This window comes from Lytechinus pictus, chromosome 12 (genome assembly GCF_037042905.1).
Source record: "Lytechinus pictus isolate F3 Inbred chromosome 12, Lp3.0, whole genome shotgun sequence".
In the NCBI taxonomy this organism is placed as follows: domain Eukaryota; kingdom Metazoa; phylum Echinodermata; class Echinoidea; order Temnopleuroida; family Toxopneustidae; genus Lytechinus; species Lytechinus pictus.
In genome coordinates this window covers 15,788,170-15,809,056 of record NC_087256.1, presented here as the reverse complement: position 1 = coordinate 15,809,056, position 20,887 = coordinate 15,788,170, and the positions used below count along the sequence as shown (strand labels likewise).

General features: G+C 37.6%; 2 protein-coding genes across 3 annotated transcripts; one reads left to right on the top strand and one right to left on the bottom strand.

Moving 5' to 3' along the window:
• Window positions 1–1,220: 1,220 nt before the first annotated feature.
• On the bottom strand, window positions 1,221–11,956 carry LOC129273596 (spermatogenesis-associated protein 24-like). Its single transcript, XM_054910652.2, has 5 exons — window positions 11,786–11,956; window positions 6,571–6,636; window positions 5,539–5,669; window positions 4,527–4,597; window positions 1,221–3,179 (listed from the first exon to the last, which is right to left on the bottom strand). The coding sequence occupies exons 1-5, from the start codon at window positions 11,888–11,890 to the stop codon at window positions 2,965–2,967; spliced, it is 588 nt and encodes a 195-aa protein (XP_054766627.2). The 5' UTR covers window positions 11,891–11,956; the 3' UTR covers window positions 1,221–2,964.
• Window positions 11,673–19,991, top strand: LOC129273597 (probable cytosolic iron-sulfur protein assembly protein CIAO1 homolog). 2 transcript variants are annotated; one of them, XR_010295212.1, is made up of 7 exons: window positions 11,935–12,228; window positions 13,439–13,699; window positions 14,551–14,642; window positions 15,415–15,616; window positions 16,388–16,475; window positions 16,943–18,643; window positions 18,761–19,991. XR_010295212.1 is itself a non-coding variant. In XM_054910653.2 (6 exons), exons 1-6 carry the CDS (start codon window positions 12,084–12,086, stop codon window positions 17,184–17,186), a joined length of 1,032 nt encoding a protein of 343 aa, XP_054766628.1. In that variant the 5' UTR covers window positions 11,673–12,083; the 3' UTR covers window positions 17,187–19,991. The 2 variants fall into 2 exon arrangements, 1 of the variants encoding a protein (XP_054766628.1); XM_054910653.2 differs by having other exon boundaries at window positions 11,673–12,228; window positions 16,943–19,991.
• Window positions 19,992–20,887: the final 896 nt, after the last annotated feature.

Sequence of the window (20,887 nt, the reverse complement as noted above, 5' to 3'; positions counted from 1 at the left end):
AATGTTCTTCACCTACCTAAGTCATATTACCCCCTTTTCTCCTGACTTTCGTAAACACATTGTTGAGATCCACATGAAAAAAGACAAAATGCTGCACTAAAAATTGCAATTCACGATCACTCATGCATTAAATTTCAATGTAATAAATTCAATTTAATAACGCATTAAATTTTCACAAACAACAAACTGATCACAACTGATCTTTAATTCACCAAATAACCCTCAACTTTGCAAGTACCAAACAAAAAACCTGAAAGAAATTGGAAGGCTAATTCCGGCCCACCCTAATTTTCATACCCTTTGTTTCAGTGGGCAGTGCTCGCTCAAGCATGAATAGTTTTCCAACTTTTTGGTGTCACTTGAAAGTTGACTTTATTGGCTTTTCATATCTATAAGTTATTTTCCCCAAAGTGCTATATTTTTTGTTTGGCAGCCATTTCAAAAGTGTATAGTTTTTTTTGGGACGCACTGTATATGTAATATAACATTTTTTGCAATGCCCAATTAATCTATGGTAAGATGAACTGTTTAAAAGGCAAATTTTTCATCTAAAAAAGTACACAATAAAAGGAGACGAAGTGGAAATTAGACCAACTGGGCTTTAGAAAAAGTGAAAATTAGACTAAGTGGGTATTAGATCAAGTGAAGTGTAGATTAAATGACCATTATATCAATTGAAAATAGACCAACTGCTTGTACACCAAGTGAGCATGAACCATCTATTCTGGTAATTGTCTTGTTTTAGAATGATTGGCATTAACATCATCTTCTGAAAGAATATGCAAAAACAATTAATTTCCATTATCTTAACCCTAACTAGACCAGGCTTTTTTGGCTGTTCTGTGGCCGGGGGGGGGGGGTTGATTCAACCCCCCCCTGAGATCTCGGCCGCCGATCGCGCTAGCGCCGCAAAAATTTGCACGCTGGTAGATTGCGATGTAATCTACAAGGCTGTATGGTAAAATTTTAAAAAATAATGAGATTTTATTTTATGTGAATTAATTATGCTAATTTATGCATAAATCATACTTTTTGCTCTAATTCACTAAATAAAGCTTCTAGAATGCTAATTTTTGGTAAAAATATTCTTTGTAGCATTCTTAACAATCACAATTGAAAAAAACTTTGGTTTGAAAATCAATTTCTTATGTATTTTATTGTTTTATGAATTTCTTATGTATTTCTTTGTTTTTCAACCTTTTGTTTTTCTTTGTTTTTTTCACCAGATTTATTGCACAACCTTTTTGAAGCATAATTATGCTAAAATCAATTGATTTCAGCTGTTTAAAGCAAAAATAATCATATCTTTATGAATAAGATGAGAAAACTCAATTTGCATTGACTTTGTACACAAAATCACGTTTTGGAACAATTTTTGGTCTGACATGCACTTACGAAATGTTGCGTAATTTCGGAACCGCGTACCCGGGCGTCGCAAATTTGGTCTCAAAAGATGCGCGAGACTTGAAAGTATAAACTCTGTGAGTGGCGCGGTAAAAAAATTTCGCACGGCGAAATGATCGCAGAAAATGTTGAGGGGGGGGGTTGATTCAACCCCCCCCCCGGTCATTTTAGGGTTAATATGAACCCTAATATCAGACTAGCGTCTGGATCGTACATGCATTCAATGTGCAGGCACTTGCAAACACCTTACCAAATGTCTGTACTGCATCTTTTACAAGGAATCCTGCCAACCAATCGTTTTGTCTATGATGAAATGTATGGACTGGTAATAAAAAAATAAAAAAAATGTTGCAGTATTCCTGCAGGAGAGCAGCTGTAAGTACAGAAATCTGCAAGTTGATCTAAATACGACAAAATCAGAGAAGCCAACTTGAACTGAGAAAGACCTAACTTTATTGAAAGTTGTAATCACTCCATTTACTGCTGCTTCTGTATCTCAAATTCTTCCAGATAATGTTGATGATTTATACCATGTTACCTTGAAGAACTGTTTCTCTGAGCTCTATCTCACCTTTGTTTTGTCGATAGACTGATGTAAGCTTCCTGCTGCATCTGTATCTCAACCTTTTCAAAGTGAGGTTGATGAATAATACAGTGTCATCTCAAAGAACCGTTCCTCAGAGTTCTATCCCTCCCTTGCTTGGTTGACAGGTTACGACTAATGTAAGCTTCCTGCTCCATCTGTATCTCAACCTCTTCCAAGTGGCATTGATGAATCATACAGTGTCATCTCAAAGAACTGTTCCTCAGAGTCCTATCTCTCCCTTGCTTGGCTGATAGGTTACGACTAATGTAAGCCTCCTACTCCATCTGTATCTTGACTTCCTCCAGGTGGCGTTGATGAATCATACAATGTCATCTCAAAGAACTGTTCCTCAGAGTTCTATCCCTCCCTTGCTTGGTTGATAGGTTACTACTAATGTAAGCTTCCTGCTCCATCTGTATCTTGACTTCCTCCAGGTGGCATTGATGAATCATACAATGTCATCTCAAAGAACTGTTCCTCAGAGTTCTATCCCTCCCTTGCTTGGTTGATAGGTTATGACTAATGTAAGCTTCCTGCTCCATCTGTATCTTGACTTCCTCCAAGTGGCGTTGATGAATCATACAATGTCATCTCAAAGAACTGTTCCTCAGAGTTCTATCTCTCCCTTGCTTGGTGGATAGGTTATGACTAATGTAAGCTTCCTGCTCCATCTGTATCTTGACTTCCTCCAAGTGGCGTTGATGAATCATACAATGTCATCTCAAAGAACTGTTCCTCAGAGTTCTATCTCTCCCTTGCTTGGTGGATAGGTTACGACTAATGTAAGCCTCCTGCTGCATCTGTATCTCAACCTCTTCTAAGTGGCGTTGATGAATCATACAGTGTCATCTCAAAGAGCTGTTCGTCAGAGTTCATCCCTCCCTTGCTTGGTGGATAAGTTATGACTGATGTAAGGTTTCCTGTTCCATCTGCATCTCAACCTCTCCCAAGTGGCAATGATGAATCATACAGTGTCATCTCAAAGAACTGTTCCTCAGAGTCCTATCTCTCCCTTGCTTGGCTGATAGGTTACGACTAATGTAAGCCTCCTGCTCCATCTGTATCTTGACTTCCTCCAGGTGCCGTTGATGATTCTCTTTCTGACTAGCAAGACGTTTCTTGAGATCCAGGATCTTGGAGTCCTTGAAGGCCAGTATCTCCTCTTGCTTCTCTTTCTCAGCCTTGATAGCTGTAGTTGCACATATTTAAAAATCAAATGAGATAATCAGTATGAGATCATTCCAAACTAATGTAAAACAATCAACCTTGAAACATTAAAGATAAGCTCACAAGCGAGGCTTCGTTTAAGTAAAGATATTACCCTCTTTCTAATTGCATGTTAATCATTTAAGTACAATTTATAAAACTTCATGCTAATGAATACTTAACTCCAAGCTGTGTTTAATCACTATATGATTCTTAGAATTTGTTCTCTACAAAATTGCTGGAACCTAGGGCTGTGTGTTGTTGGAATTTGTCACTCAGATCATGACTCTGACCAAGTCTTACGGGACGGAAAGCTGTATTCCGAAAGATGGATCTCAGAAGATTGCATTTTTGCATCAGATTATAGTTTATTTTCCCCCATTAATAAAAAACGAAAATTCTTTATCCATAAACTACATTGATCAGAATTTAAAAAATGCTAAATCAATGCTAAATCAATCAAATCAAAAGTTAGAACAGGATTTTAGAATGTCACATTTAATAATTTCCTTGTTCAAGGACACAAATGTTCATGTTTTCCGTAATATGAGGCTACGATGATATGCACTATTTGTCGCCCAGCAGGCTTTTTGAAATGATAAAATATGCAAGTCACATCAGCCAAATCAAAAGAAACTGTAGAGAGATCGCTTGCAACCACTGCAACAAGAAAGCATAGACAACCTTTGTTTATGATGGACATTAAGGACAATGACTTTGGACAATAATATATGAAAAAATGCAGTACAGCATTCTATTTCCACATCTATAGAATGATTTCACTTAGTTTGACATATTGTGAGAAACACAAAATAAAAAGAATATTTGCTGTCTAACTACAACATAGAATTAATTGGTATGAAATGCTATTTACTTGTTTCGATGGGACAAAGGAATGGGAAAAACAATTCTAGTAACAGGTTCCACTTGCATCAGGCCTACTATAATCTGATGCAAAAATGCAATGTTGATCTATCAATCTCAGCATATTTGAAAAGTAGGTAGGAATCACTGTGTATAAAACGAAAGGGGCCCACAAAATTAATATTATGTGGATACTATTCATTATTATTAGTATTATTTATTTGACCGAATCCTGATACAAACATTAATGACTTTTCTTATGGTAAAAACAAACGATACAGAATGGAGCAATGCTACATGCTTGTCAGCGATGATAAAAGCATAATAAATATTTGTTTCTCGGAGGCATATCATCCCACCCCCACATGTAGCACTGCATAAAAATATCAAAGTTACAAACATATACACACCAAACTTGCTAATTTGTCCAAAAGTAAGACTTGTCTAGATTTGTCTATCTCCTTACTTGTGCATTTTGTTTCCAGCTGCTGACTCTTTGACGATTCTTTCTTCACTCTTTCACTGATCCTACCAAACCTGAAAGATATACAACCATTAACACTATTTAACTTGGCTATTTCAGACCACGATATAAGCCGATGGCACAATCGCCGTGAAAATTTGCACGCACCTGAAACCGGATGTCAACTACAAGACTGTATTGTAAAATTTTCAAAAACTTGATTATTTACATCCTTTAATTAATTATGCAAATGAGCGCACAAAATTTGCGGTAAATACGCTTTTTTTTTCTTTAACTCACTTTATATAGCTAGTGAATGCTAATTTTTTAATGAAAATATTGATTATTACATTTCTAAAGGCCACCACACACCTTACGACCCGACCAGTCGCCGACTGGCTTGCGACTGGGTGAGGGGAGATGTGACGTCACAGCTCTTGTCAGCTTCGAGTCGCAGACCGGTCAGAGACATGTCGCAAGGAAAATCGGAAGGATTTGACATGTCGAATCCTTATGACTTGATCGCAAGCTCAATCCAGCTTCCAGCCAATCAGACAGCAGAGTTGCACGACGCGTATATGATAAACAACGCGCATACGCACTAGTAAGTGCACTTTCTCAGTTGCTATGCCAAATAGCAAAAAGCGCATGCGTGAGTCGCAGATCGGATCGCAAGGTGTGCGGTGTCGAGGCTTATGACCACCTTGCGATTCATCTCCCCTCACTCAGTCGCAAGCCAGTTGCAGACCAGTCGGGTCGTAAGGTGTGCGTTGGCCTTAACAAATAGCTACAAAAAATGCCAAAACACAATTTTGTTCATATGTATTTCATTGCTTTTTTTATTCTTATGTATTTCTGTGTTTTTCAAACCTTTGTTTTCTATTGTTTTTTTCAATTAACTTTGTCAGGGACCCTTTTGCGATCATAAATAGCATTATAGCATCATGTTGGGAACGTCAATTTCTTATTCTGGTTAAAAATAAATTTAAAAAGAGCATTTAAAAAATGAACTTACGATGATTCAAAGAGCTTCTTTTCTCTGGTAAGCTGAGCTGTCAGGATCTCAATCTCACCCAGTGCATACTGAAATTTGTCCGACTGGCTTGCTAGCAATGCTTTTGTCTTTTCATGCTCTCTCCTTTCATCCTAAAATGAGGGTGGGGAAAGGACCAGGACATTAGAATGGTGTGCAGTATGACGATGAGAGAGAAAGGGAAATATGAAAAAAAAATAATAATAATAATTCAAGTTTGAGTTTGCTAGCAAATATGAACTCCCTTCCTCCCCCTCCTGATATCTATGGTATCATTCAAACAAGAAATTCTGAATGGCAATGAAGTTGATATACATTTAAATTGTGATTTCAATAAATGTTATTGCAACTCTTCAAGTATCTTTAAGCTGCCCTCACTGTTTGCAATGTACATATTATTACCCATGTGATAAATGTATGCATGTATCATGTGATACATAGTAATAAATTAAATGAAAATCAAATTTAATTATCTTTCTTTTTTTGTCTTCTCCTCCTTCCTTCCTTGCTCTTTCCCTCTTGTCTCTTATATATCTCTCTCTTTTCTTTATTGAATTTTTATCATTTCACTTTCCTCTTTTTCTACATTTGTGACCATCTGCCTCAAACCAAATAAGTCAGCCAAAATGAATTCTGAAGTTTGAATTAGCTTTCAAATTATACTTGTAAATATGTACAGTATAAGGCAGAATAATTCCAGAGGGGATTTCTCAAAGAACAAAGAGAAATTAATATTTGAAATTCGTGGTTTTTCCCGGCATGATACATAATGTGCAAGATTCCAGCAATGCAGAAACAAAGTGTAAGAAAAAAAATCTTCTTGTCTTTAATAACTTTTCAACTAACATTTTTACAGTTTGGAGAAAAAGATAATACTGTTGGCCTCCTTCAGATTATAAATTTTTTATTCATGAAAACCACATGACTATTTTGACTAACGACACTATAGAGGACATTTCCTGGTGATTTAATTTTGGTTTTAAGGTGGATACAAGATGATCTTGACAATCTCACCTCAAGTTCTTGTTGAAGTCTGTCAACTTCTGATTGTTCAATACCAGAGCTCTTTGATGAAGGCACCTAAAACAAAACAAACATTCAAATTGTAAACTGCTACAAATAACAATTTAGGGAGAACAGAAGGGGGGGGGGGGGGGAAGGTTCCCCAGTGCACACTATTTCATGCATATATGCACATTCATTGTTGTCAAATTGCCAATGGGCCAGTATTCAATTGAAAGTATTAATTTTACTTAGCATAATTTTACTTGGCAAAGTAAAATACTTAACAATGGCAAAGCAAAATTCTTAAACTTGTTAAGTATTTTACTTTATTATTAAAGCCAAATTTAAGCAAAATATTTATTATTACACTGTATATTAACGATTGTGACATCATAAAGTTTAAGCCATAGGGTGTCAAAAGCAATAAATAATGTCTCGACTCCTTAACTTAGTGTTTGACATATACATGTATATATATTTTTTAATATTCTTGAAGTTCATGTTCTACATGTATATAAACCACTCCATCACTGACATGATGCTACAGGGCATCGAATCTTTAGGTACCCGTCCTGACTCAGTCCGTACTAGCAGGGAGAAGCTCTGGATGAGACGACTTCGCACCACCCAACCTCATGGCCTGAACATCCAAGAGGGGAACGACTGATTTTTCTTTCCTATCCACTTTCAATTTATATATACATATAATTTTTCCCCTCAGCTCTTTTGAATAGTTACATTATAGTTTCTTCCTCTACTTTCCTCCCATATCTCATACAAGCTCAGCTCCAAATTTTCCTTCCTTATTCAGGCGATATAATAATTATTATATATATATATTTGTTTTTTCTCCACTCACCTCTTTTAGATTTACCACATTTGCTTATTTACATGTATACTTTGGTTTCTTCATAATACACCCCTTCTCTTCTATATTTGCTTTTACCTTTTTAGGCAATTTGCTTCCTCTTTTTCACATATACAGGTTTTTTTTTTTTTTTTTTCCTACTATATAGTCTTATGTTTTTTTCCTGTCACACCTAGCGGATTACAATATCAGTTACACCATATGTTTATTTATATTTTTTCATATACATTTCTTTTTTGGATATATTTTTATACATATCACTTATAGATACATATTTACACTTACCTTCTTCTCTTAGTTTGTTTAATGCTTTATCATATATACTTATATGTCTTTTGCACATTATCAGTTGTTCCCCATTCTTTTCCTTTTTTCCCCCACTCTTATGCACCAGTTTATTATGCCTTTCTTTGTAACCTGTTTGACCCACCTCTCACTAATTCTCTTGTTATTCATCCCATTATCACTGTTTTGTTCCAGATCCTGTTTGATATTGCCTGCCTCATTATCTTAATCCCTCTTGGCTTGAGGTCTTTTACTGGCCTTACTTATACTAACTTCCCTTTGTGTCTGCCTACTCCTTTTCTTTCATCCCCTTCACTAACCTGATTGGTCTTCTCTACTCACTAATGCCCCTTTTGTCTCCTTGTTTATAGTGTTGCTGTAGCTTGTTTGTGGTCTATATTATGGTTGTTCCACTTTATATGTTTGTCATTTTGCCTCCGACGAAGATTCTGCTAGGATCAAAAGCTTAGGCCCCTTTTTGACTTTCTGTATATAAACTTCCATAAAGTTATGAACTTTATGACCAACATTTATGATCATCGTAATTTTTAACATTGTTTTCTGTTAAATAGTATTTTTCCACTGCCTAAATATTGATTTTACACATCTTTCTATTTTGTTTATTATTGCCATGCTACTTTACCTACTTGGCATGTTTGTATCTGTGCAAGTTTCACATTTTTTTTTGTCCTTGGTTACTTTTCATACCCAATTTTCTCTCAAGTCTAAACATTAAATCACATTTGTATTTCTTGCATTATACCTGACGTTTGAAATAAATAAATTAGATTTTTCACAAGCAGCCTCTCATATTTTCCTTCTTAGTCTCATACAGTCAGACACGTTGACTTTGTTTACTTGATTCAAACCCTATTTTTACCTCAACAAATAACTTTTAAAGCATAATTTGCAAAATTATCACTTCAAATATTAAAGTATTCATAAAAATTCAGAATATTTCAATATGTCGAAATTACTGATTTACTTCCATTTTCATTTTCGAACAAGTGTCTCTCTCGTATATCAATGAAAGGTGTCCTTAAAAAGACTATGTGTTCTAGATAAGGAAAATAATGAAAATTTCGATTTTATCCAGTTATTATGTTTGTGGATCTAGTTTAACTTTAAAGTTGTTTCTCTTTTTTTTTCACCTCATAAAGTACATGTAAGCTCCGGATATCAACATCTCCATATGTACATCAATTCCACAATCTGTAATACATACATAATTTTTTGATCTCCATTTATGGAAAATTAAATAGGTCTATACGATTTTATGAAAAGTTGTCATTCCGTAATAGGTTGAATTAGGTTCAGGTGGCGATGAAGACAAAATTTTTTGACGATACTAACTTAGATCTAACTTAACGTGTCGTGACTAAATGATGTATATACATGTAGTCTAGGCCTATACCAGGTAGTCTAATCAAACAATTCAATGTCAAAGTTGGATTGGATGACAAATTTGCCTTCGTGAAACTGAAAGCGCTGATTTGTCGCCAATCTTCCTATCTCGGAAGAATGGTCCTTCGACGTCCCTACTATGCTCATCTCGTCATGAAACAGGCCCAGGCATGGTCATGCTGGCTCCCTACCACCTAGACCAAAAGCTTCGGTCTCTGTTATATTGGTTGTTCCGCTGAACTCCGTTGGCTCTTGCACTCACCAATTACAGAGACCGAAGTTCTAACTTAACTTGATCTGTAGTTACAGGGACTCAATGGCCATATGTTTATGAACTACATGTATTAAGTTCGGATAAACCAGAGCAGTGGGAGTTACTCGACAGCCGAAGTAAGTCACTCTTTTTTTTCCTTTTAAGTTTATTTTTTCCCGTTTTGGTGCATTTCAGGCCAAAATGGAATCTAAATTCTAATAATCTTCTTTTTAGGGCTAGACCAATGAAATAGGGTCTAAAGAAAAAAAAAGACAAAAATCAATGAGCCCCGTCGGGGGGATTTTGCATTGTTAACCCTGTAATGGTGGCTGCACAATCGCGAGCCATCTGCGTATGAGGAGAATTAAAAAAATTTATTAAATGTTAAGAAACAGACGGCTGCCAGCAGTCTACTGTACCGCCTAGACAGCTGGCAGCCGTCTGTTTCGAGGAGTTTTTTAACATTTTTTAATTTTTTATTTCTCCTCGTACATAGTCGGCTCGCGATCGTGCAGCCGCCATTAGGGCATTAACAATGCAAAATCCCCCCGATGGGGCTCACTCACACATATTGCGAGGTTAGTATTAGTATACTATAACCTCGCACCATGAACCGCGTTTGGCAGTGGATTTCTAACTAGTGGGTCGCGCGTGCTGCGATCCCACTTCTGGTGTCCACAACACACGACTTCTATGGCTTGATTTTTATGTGCGTGGCGGCATGTAATGAACCCTTGAGTGGACGGGGCTCATCGATTTTTGTCTTTATATCATAAAAATATATAAAAAGAACTGGACCAAAATAAAGATTATTAGGCCTTATCCTGAAATATGTCACCTCTCTTCTCGTGTGTGTCAGTGTGTGTGCGCTCGCTGTGTACAAAGTCAATGGGAGATGAAAGAATTCACCACCGCTTACAAAATGAACGGCAGTGAATGGAGTGGTGACTTAAACCAGGATAGACCTTATCGCAAATAGATTCACGAAAAGGATCATGGGATCAAAAAGGGAGCAATAGCGCCGCTATTGTCCGGATGCGGACATGCGAACGCAAGCAGCCGACAATAAAGTGGACGATTTCCATAGTATATCAAAATAGGATCAACGCCGCAGCCAACATTTTGCTAACTTCCAGTAAACGCCTCGTCATATTTGTTCCAGAGTCTAACATCACTTTTCTTCTTAATTATGGGTGGCAGAGAAAGATGTGCTGTCTATAGCTGTAAGAATTACCACAGATTTAATTTTTTGCTAAGTTTGAATGTACTTTCTTTTTTATAATGTGACATTTTATGTAAAAAAAAAACAATCCAAAAATCGGGTTTCCGCCGAATGTTAGATCTAATGTTACTGCTAATACTGCCAACAACTCTTCAGTCTATGTATTGGTGAGTGGAGCCAACACAGTTCAGCGGAACAACCAAAATACAGAGACTGAAGCTTTTGGTCTAACCCCCCCCCCCCCCTTTCTTGTAATGATCAAACTCAAAAGTCCGATTTGCAAAGGACTATATTTCCCCCAAAATAACAAAAACTAGCTAAATTTATTAGTTATGGAAATATATACATGTATCATGGCCTACATTATGATTCTCATCAATATTCTTTAATGGAAAAATAGCCTCAGGCTCTCTTCGGATCGCCGATCGGGGGCGAAAGTTTCAGGGTTTTTTGCGGTACACGCAGATGAATAGGAAGGACTCCCTGGCTTCATGGAGAGTAAGCCTACGTTAGTAAATGATTTTTACTCTCAAGAAGCCGCCTGGCTACTATACATTACCCCCGGGAATAATACATGTACCCCGGAGAAGTTAAAATGACATCCGTTTTTGGTCGTCCTGCCGTGCAAAAAGACGACCTGAAATTGATGACAACCAGCCCCCATATAAAAAATAACTTGGCGCCATCCCACCCAGATAAAATGCATCAGAGTGCAACCAAAAAAATGTTTAGAGGTGATATGTCAGTGTGGCTTGCCGTAAATGCATTTTCTCTCAATGCCGACGGTGGCGGGCGGTGTGCAAAGAAGATCATGCCTCGTCGTAGGACATGTCTGGTCCTCTGGAGGTGTCTTTCCAAGGACCATTCTTCGTAATCGCCCAAATCGGCTTTGTTAAACAGTTGAGCGATATCTCGTTCTTACGTAGAATGGTTCTACGAAAGACCCTTTCATGCAACAGGCCCCAGCAGAACAACCAATTTAACAGAGACCGAAGCTTGTTTTGATCTACACTACCACCTTGCTCTCGCTCTCGGCCCTGGCCTGACTCATCACGCCACCGCACCGGCCCGCGGGGAGCATGAGCATCCGTCGCAGACGTAGCGGCGCGCGCTCGGCTTGGAATGGATCTCTTTCGCCCTCTTTCGCTCTCCTTTGTATTTTTGATTGAAGTCGGTTGGTTATTTAACTCACATTTGAATATTTACGGTCCACTAGTTTCTTCTGTGCAGTCAAAACATCCTTAAGCTGGTTAAAGACGATTTGCAGAGATGATCCTGAAATGTTATGTTCTGTCATTTCCAAATTTAATCTTCCCGGATTTTCAATTTTTTATAAATGTCGCGAGATGGCGCTACACACCGGAAAGTTTGTGATGTGCATATGCAACCAGCCGAAATAGAAGAAAAACAACTCCCAATTATTGATAACTTTAACGATCTATTTATTCTCCCTAAAGGATCAGGAGTGGAAAGGACCTGTAAAACAGTCAATGAACCAAATGGATGGAAATTTGCAGCCGATTTCAACATTGTCTGGTCATCACGACCGCGTTTGGTGCGTTTCGTGGAATCCGACCGGGACACTTCTGGCGAGCTGTGGAGGTGACAAGACGGTCAGAATCTGGGGCAAAGAAGGTAGATAATTCCCGATCAAAGAATTGAATGCTAAGTAGATCTATAGGGAATGATTCTTGCTAATAATGTGTGCACTTGTGCCTTGTTTACAAAGATTTTTGAAATGGCGGAGCCTAACAAGTTTAACATTAGAACATGGTTAAAGTTAAAACTTAAAAACTTAAAGTTAGTCTGACTTCGTTAGGCGCTCACGTGCGTCATTTAGCCTTAAATTAAACGAAAGTTAGATCTAACGTTGTCGTTAGATCTAACGTTAACAAGTTCGATATCTAAGTTGGGTCTAATGTTAGGGCGGGCCTAGACTCAAGTAGATTGTAGACCCCTACGTCTACTCGTTATGAAAATTATTTACACCAATAACTTTCTTGCTCTTTGTAATATATAGACTCCTAATTTACTTTTTTTTTAAAATCTTTTTGTACCGGTACCGTAAGGGCACTAGTATTCAACCCGTTTGGAGAGTTTCCTAAAATATATAGAAATATAGAATTTACCTGAATTTCAGACCCGTCTTATTTCCAAGAGCAAATGCTGGTGATTCTTTTTCCGTTATTTTTTTCTTCAACCAGTTGACTGTGTGCGCGGGCGATCGAATTATACGGCGACGAATTTTGGTACTAGTATTCAACCCGTCGGTACTAGTATTCAACCTAGCGATGAAAGATGGCCCTGTCTCTCAATCTGCCCTTGTCCCATCCGACTATGGACTAGACCATTTGAGATGAGACCAAACGGGGAATTAATCAAAGCCAGAGACTTACATAGATCTACATCTAATTTAGCAATCTAAACCCTTTTGAGATTTGCTATCAATCCTCACTAGGTTGAATACTAGTACCATTCAGTGCAAAAGGCCATCGCCGCATAATTCGATCCTCCGCGCATACAGTCGACAGATTGACAAAGAAAATATCGACAACAGATTACCCTGGAAATAACAAAGGTATGAAAGTAAGATAAATTCCCTATTTCTAAATATTTTGGGGAATATGTCAAAATCTTTGAATTATGCCGGGTTGAATACTAGTACCCATACGGTAGTGTTTTTTTTCTTCTTTTGCATTAAGTGACGAGACTCTATTTGCATTAAAAAAATACAGAAAATCTGCTGGAAGCTGTTTTTATCTGTCTTATACTGAGAGTTCTAGTTCATTACTCCATTAAACACTTTATTATCATGACAATAATGATTATTGTGTTCTCTCACAAGGTGATAATTGGGTCTGTAAGAAGATCCTCCAGGATGGCCACACAAGGACCATCCGACGTGTTGCCTGGTCACCCTGCGGTCAGCTGCTGGCCTCGGCAGGCTTTGATGCCCAGACCTGCATCTGGGATCGTCGCAGCGGAGAGTTTGAGTGCAGCGCCACCCTAGAGGGCCATGAGAATGAGGTGAAGAGTGTTGCTTGGTCACAGTCTGGCTCACTCTTATCAACGTGCAGCAGGGACAAAAGTGTTTGGATCTGGGAAGGTAAGCATTGACAGTACAACACACATCATCAAGGGCATGTGTTAGAATAAAACGCCAGAGCCCCATAATTATTATTTGGTCTGTTTCAGATGTAACAAGTGTAATTATTCTCATGTCCAAGCAAAATCATGTGTATTATGGGATTATGTTTTGTGAGATAGTGACACTGGCAGTTCCAGGGGGGGTGCAAAGCCGGCCGGTGCCCCCTTTTGAGAAGCACAATTAAAATTTGTAATGTGAAAATGCTGTTAAAACAGAAGTGTACCCCCGCCCTTTGAAAGTGAAGACCTTTTACTTTTTTTTCTTTTTTTTTTTGCTTGTCAAACTCTTCTTTTTTTTCTTTCTTTTTTTCAGCTTGTCAAATTTTTCCTCTGGAAAATATGCCCCCCCCCCTTTTGGAAAATCCTGGATCCACCCCTGGATAGTGATGTTTGATCCTTGTTATTTGATGAACCATCCTCATTGCAAAACCATGACTGGTCAATAGAACTTGTCAAATTATCTTGTTAGCTACTGATGAATGGCCATGTGATTGATTTCAGCCAATCGTTTGATGAGGATCCATATTACCATTCGATGAATTATTATATCAATTATGATTTTTAAATGCCTACTTCTATAGGTATTGTTCCAAGGTGTAGAAAAATTGGATCATACATGTAGATTATTTGATAGACTATTAAGAAAAGCATACTTACTGCAATAGCCTTCTTGTGGATGTTCATAAATCCTTCTGAATTAACTGTTCTGATTAACTTTTGAAAAAGCTTGGACATATGATCGGGGGAGCTATCGATATGGTATTATTTTGTTTTGTGTTTTTATTTTATATTTGAATGACTAATTTGCAGTTGACCAAGAAGACGATGATTACCAATGTGCCAGTGTACTCAGCATTCATACTCAAGATGTGAAGCATATCGCCTGGCAGCCTGGACGTGAGGTACGATATATGCATTCTGAATAATCAATACACCTGTTCATAACTATCAGACTGCATTTTTCCCTTAGATATGTAACTTGTTATAATTTTAAGATACCATAATTAGTATTGACACTCTTATGGAATAGAAAATGAATAATCATACAGGTATATATAAGAAAATATCCCGTAAACTCATACAAGATTGCATCATGAAAGGATATGTAAGTCATTGAGTCAATAATTGCCTTTCTTAAACAATGATAGTAATTATGTAGTTTTATTTCTATTGAGTTACAATTTAGTATAATTTGAATTTTCTTCACCTTTAATGTGTTCTGTCTCTCAACAGTATCAGGGTTCCACAGTCATGAAAAATCGTGGAAAAATTTGTGGTCATGGAAAGTCAGGGACTTTGGGAAATTTGTGAAAAGTCATGGAATTGCATTTACCTCTTGGCTATGGCAGTTTTCCAGTTTGTCGTGTTTCGCAACTCTCATACTATGCTATTATAATTGGTGCTCATGATTTCCATTTTTCCCAGTTTTGTGACATCCCAAAATCTACATTACTCCCGGGACGTCACAGGAAGTCATGGAAAGCAGCAATTTAGTCATGGAAAAGTCATGGAATTCTGTTTTCAAATTTCTGTGGAAACCCTGAGTATACATAGTTATTCTTTTATTTCTCTCTTACCTTATTCCCTCAAATTTTTGTTCTTCCCTGTCCTCTTCTCACAATGCTTTGTTTTTCACTTTCTCTCCATCTGTTCATGTTTATCTTTACCACATAGATCTTGGCATCCTGTAGCTATGACAACACTATCCGGTTGTTCCACGAGGAAGACGATGACTGGAGCAGCTTTGAGACCCTCGACGGTCACGAGTCGACGGTATGGGCCATCAGCTTCGATAAGACCGGTTCCAGGCTGGCTTCTTGCAGCGATGACAAGACCGTCAAGATCTGGCAGGAATATCAGCCAGGAAATCCTGAAGGTATATATACAAACATGGCCTAGCAACATAAGAGATAAGATTGATTGAACAATTATGGATAACTTTAATTCTATGGTCAATACAAGTGGTTGCAATATTAGTCGTATCTCTTTATATCACAGGGCCCAGCTCTATCCTTGTGGTTGCCTACATGCTTTTCCTGTTACAGGAAAGGCCTAATTCGCACAAATTGTAATTTAGGAAAGTGTAAAAAGCAAAAACAATGAAAAGTTGTGAGAAAGATCATGGGAACTGTGTTTTGCTTTTCATGGCAAAGAGCAAGCTGTGTGCTAACTGTTATGTCTGATCTCTTTGCTTGTTAATAGCAAGACAGAATGAAAACTAATTATGATTTGTGTGGGCATTTATTGAACCAAATTCAGACCTAAATTTTACATTTGCATTCAATCAAGGAAGAAATCTACTTACCAATATCTCTGTTCCCAGATAATGTAATAGTAGTTGTCTTCATAACTTGGACAACTGTGAAAAGCTCTTGCAGGCAATTCAAAGTAATCCCCCACTCTAACATCCTGAGTGCCTGACTAGAAGGAAAGGATGTCCTATTCATAAAGTCTTTGGTGTGGCTTGACTTGTTCCTGATCCAAAAGCCTATACCAACTCCAGTGTGATATGAGATCCATTCATAGATCTACATTCCAATCTAAAGCTTGTGACATTGTTGTCTTCAAAGCGTACCCACATATCACGTGCAAGATTAGTGCTTTTATTGACTCACCGTTTCAGTCATTATTTGTTTTATCTCCACAGGTGTTGTTACATCAGGTAGTATGCCTTCTTGGAAGTGCGTTTGTACTCTTTCAGGATACCATTCCAGAACTATCTTTGACATCAATTGGTAAGTATGAACACACCCAGTTTTAAATACCAAAAGGAACTAAATTCAATTTTGAGGAAAATTAAGTTCCTGAAAGCATAGCATTGTTTATTATATTATCGAAGTATCTGTCTGAACAAATGTCAAAGATAGAAAATCCCAAGTTTTATCTTTTGAAGATTGACCATGGCCACATGACTGTACTGAAGGCATTGGCTTCAATCTTCTTGTGAAGTCACACTTAACAAGAATGTATGTCGTTTCTACACACACTCATTCTCGTAAGTAGTCCCTGTGCTATTGTGGTGCTAATGCACTTTGTATCAAACCAAAAATCTATTTTTAGCAAAGAGTTTTCATACCCCTTTTAGCACATTACTATTTTAATTGCTTGTATGTATCGATCTATCAAATTAATTTCCTTTGATATAGACGGTCATCTCATGCAGATTCTTCTTTTCCTCCATCTCCCCCCCCCCCCCCCCCAGGTGCCATCAGACCGGCCTGATCGCAACCTGTGCAGCGGATGACAGCATCCTCATCTTCAAGGAGGATGAATCAGTCCAAGACAGGCGGAACCAACCAACCTTTGATCTTGCGGTCAAGACAAGCAGAGCTCACACTGAGGATGTCAACAGCATATGCTGGAACCCTAAGCAGCCAGGACTCCTGGCATCATGTTCTGATGATGGCTCGGTGAAACTATGGCAGTACGATGCAGAGTTGTCTTGATATTTTGTAAGCCATTGACTGAACGTTCTCTGCAGAAGTGACTATATTTGAGATATCCTGTAATTGCAAGCTTCTCATAATGCCTTGTTCGACTTCTTCAGATTGACTTTGGACATTTGAAGATGATGATGAACAGCTTTTGTAATAATCTGAAAATTGATCAGAGGCTTTATTTCTGCTAATTTCATCTGTTATGCATCACCAGAATTACAGCTTTTGTATATTGCCATTGCTGCTCCCGAATCATGACAGCATGAGAATCATGAGAATATTAAAGAGAATTGGTGACTTTGCTGTATGAATGAAAAAATCTTGAAAATACATCTGTGCACCAAAACGCTGGCTTATAAGGTTGGGCAATTTATCAGTATCCTAAGAAAATCACATGTATGGAATTATGTCGGGTGGGAACTATGAGTAAAACTACGGTACTCAGTATCCCAGAGTTAGCATTGGTAGCTACTCCTTGCATGGTGCCATACTGGGGTGTCATGAATCAATGTTTGACAATTGAAATGATCAAAGTATTAAAACGGTCATTGTTTTATCAGGATCAGAATCCGTTGTCTATTCTTTATTGGATTAACCCCATATTTCAGTACTAATAATTACAAAATAAATAGAATGATTTTTGAAAAGAATAATCCTGTTTAGGACATTGAAGTTTGTAAACTGCTTTGGCAAATCTAATCTCTATCATTAATCTGAAATGTACTTCTTGTAATTTAATATTTCCATATCATGATATCATAATAGGATTGAAATAATCATAGAAATGGAATGTGGGAATATAACACTTTCCTATTACTATTTGTATTTGGGCCCTGGATTTCAGTACAAAGGCCCTGTTTCAAAGAGTCTTGCCATTACTGAAACTACCATGGAAATCTTGATGTTGATTGGCTGCTGAGCACTGTTAATATGATAGTTAAAATGGCAAGGTTACCATAATCGGAACTCAGGGGAGGGGGCTACTTTGTATGATACATATGTGCCGCTGTCGAGACCCCCATTTTCAGCCTAAATTTCTGTTCCAGAGTATCACCAATTTAGAAAGCCATAGAAATTCCTATTTCCCTCCGTTCCAGAAACTCTCAAATTTGTGGTTTCTCGTTCCAGTGCACGCCCATCATGAACTACTCAGCCGGTTAGAGCGACGAGCTCGATCGGCACAGAGTAGAGTTCGATCCCCTATGGTGCGGAGTCATGCCTACGGTAGCTGCTACATGCTACAAATATTTTTCTTGAGACCCCCATTTTTTATGTGGTCAGTTCCAGAGCATTGGATTTTTAGCAATAATTGATCAAAGAGCTGTTTCAGAAACCCCCAGTTTAGGAGCAAGATTTGGTTCCAGAGCCCCCTATTTTCGACTTTGGTGTCATTTTATAATTCAAGTAGCCCCCCCCCCCCCCCCCCCCCGGCAATCAGAGGTCTTGATGAAATAAGGGCCTGGTGGGTGTTTCATAAAGCTGTTCGTAAGTTAAGAGCGACTTTAAGAACGACTGGTGATCCTTTCTTTTGGTAAATGGTATATTCATTGCCGATGGTCTAGCGCGTAAGAAAGAGTCACCAGTTGTTCTTAAAATCGCTCTTAACTTACAAACAGCTTTATGAAACGGCCCCCAGGGCTTGTAGAGCTTCAAAACATTTCACTTGGTCCATGCACAGAGGTCCCAAGTTTTTATCAGAAAGACTTGGACCTGGAGAGTAGATGAATTTCAGCTGAAAGAACAACCAATAATCAGTGACTCCCTGATTGCAAATTTGATTACCTAAAATGGGAATATTTGTGATGATGCTGATCTGTCCAGTTTCTTTCAAATTTTTCCTGAAAGATGGATGCGATAAATGTCTTTGGTATTCCAAATAGGTTATTACTCTAGGAAATGTTTTTCATATATCAATGATGCTTGATTAAATCATTTACTTTGAGAAATTAGATTACACATGTTTTTGTTTTGTGTACAGTCAAGCATGTCTGTGCTGCCACCTGTCTTAGGTGAGTAACACAATTATCTCCTATTTGAAAGGAATATATTAGAAAACCTGTCTTTAAAGACCCCACAATCTCAAGTTTCAATCTCCTTAAAAAAAATTGCTTTCAACAAACTGAGGAGTTACCCGTACCTTCTATCTCGATGACATCACCTACTGTGTGTTACCAATATGAAATCCCCCTACTCTAAGTATAATGATTACTAAATATTCGAAAATTCTTAACTTTCTTGTAACGTATGATTCATCTGATTTTGATTCAAACTTCTTAAATCCGATTTGTCTGTTTTCTGTAAAAAAAAATCCACTTGTGTTAAGCTTCTACATGTATAAAAAGGGGCTTTCAGTAGGATTCCCGGGGGCTGTTTCATAAAGCTGTTCGCAAGTTACGATTGACTTAACACACGACTGTTGATGCTTATGCTGCAGGATGTATCCCCGTGTAGCTGACCAAGTACCTAAGAACATGTTCCAGTCGTTCCTAAAATTGTGCGTAACTTTACGAGCAGCTTTATGAAACACCACCCTGCTCAGCATCTTTACAAGTCTAATCATCCAATTTCATCTTCAACAACACAATGAAGAATACAGGAAAGTCATTGTGAAAAATACTGAGTTGGTTTCCAGCGAAAAGATGCAGTGCAGACATGTGTTACAGTGCCTTAATGCTGAACAAACTTGCTTGAGGCATATATTTGTATTGTGACAGTGCATGTGACACATTTATTCATTTCAGTAATAGTGAAAATAGTATTGAGAGTAGTACTATTGAAGCAGTCAAAATAAATTTTATTCCTCATATGCATGTATACATGATTCTCTTGTCTCCGTCATTCGCACGTTTGCTTTCTTTGTGCATCTTTTATTTGCATTCAATGTCTCTGTTGTTGATTCGTGAAGGGAGCCACCGGTTGTTCAGGAATATATAGGGTTTTTTTGTTTGTTTTTTTATTCCATGATGGTTCCTTGGTAAAGACTTGAAATCAAGCTTAATCAGTCAGTCTGCAAGTCCCTAATGAGAAAATGAGCAAGATTTATCCAAGTCCTCTCGTGGCTGAATTCATATCCCTGCAAAATCTCGTGAATTGTGAGACTTTCTTTCTCAAAGAATTTTACCACTTTCTCCATGAGTAAAATTGTTTTTTTTTATACCATAGGAAAGAGTAATGTTACTCTTTATATTGGTCATTTCTTGTGTATAAAATATTTTGATAAATAAGTGAATTTCATGCCTGAAAAGATGCCTCAAACAGAATTTTCTTGCTCTGTTTTCACTTGCAAATTGTGCAAAATTCTGTGTTTTGGGCACAAACATTTATATCATCAGAAAGCTCAAACTCTATAGGCCTACTTTCTTACAATGCCACTCTTTATACGTGGGTGTGTGGTCTCCGTCTATGACCAATCAGAGTGCAGTATTCTTGTTTTTGACCTACCAAATGTACTTGGCCTATGAAAAGCTGGCTGCTGACCCATCTAAAATACCTTTTAAAATTATACCATAATTAAGTTTAGATCTTCAGCTTTATCATAATCCAAAAATCATTTGGGCTCAAACAGAAATCAAGTGTAAAAACAACTTTTGTTGCATGAAAATAATTATTTTGTTGCATGTTTTAGATCAAAAGTTTCACCTATATAACAAAATCTTTTTAAAAGTCCAAAAACATGACCTAAAAGAACGATTTTCTTTATAAAGATACCA

What these genes read in the sequence shown, in the direction of transcription:
- LOC129273596 (XM_054910652.2), bottom strand. Translation starts at nt 11,890, where the DNA reads ATGACAGAACATAACATTTCAGGATCATCTCTGCAAATCGTCTTTAAC. An exon ending in GACTTCAACAAGAACTTGAG is followed by an intron (nt 5,670 to 6,570) that starts GTGAGATTGTCA and finishes CCCTCATTTTAG; the next exon opens with GATGAAAGGAGAGAGCATGA. An exon ending in GCTGGAAACAAAATGCACAA is followed by an intron (nt 3,180 to 4,526) that starts GTAAGGAGATAG and finishes GTGCAACTACAG; the next exon opens with CTATCAAGGCTGAGAAAGAG.
- LOC129273597 (XM_054910653.2), top strand. Translation starts at nt 12,084, where the DNA reads ATGAACCAAATGGATGGAAATTTGCAGCCGATTTCAACATTGTCTGGT. An exon ending in CAGAATCTGGGGCAAAGAAG is followed by an intron (nt 12,229 to 13,438) that starts GTAGATAATTCC and finishes TTCTCTCACAAG; the next exon opens with GTGATAATTGGGTCTGTAAG. An exon ending in CCTGGCAGCCTGGACGTGAG is followed by an intron (nt 14,643 to 15,414) that starts GTACGATATATG and finishes TTTACCACATAG; the next exon opens with ATCTTGGCATCCTGTAGCTA.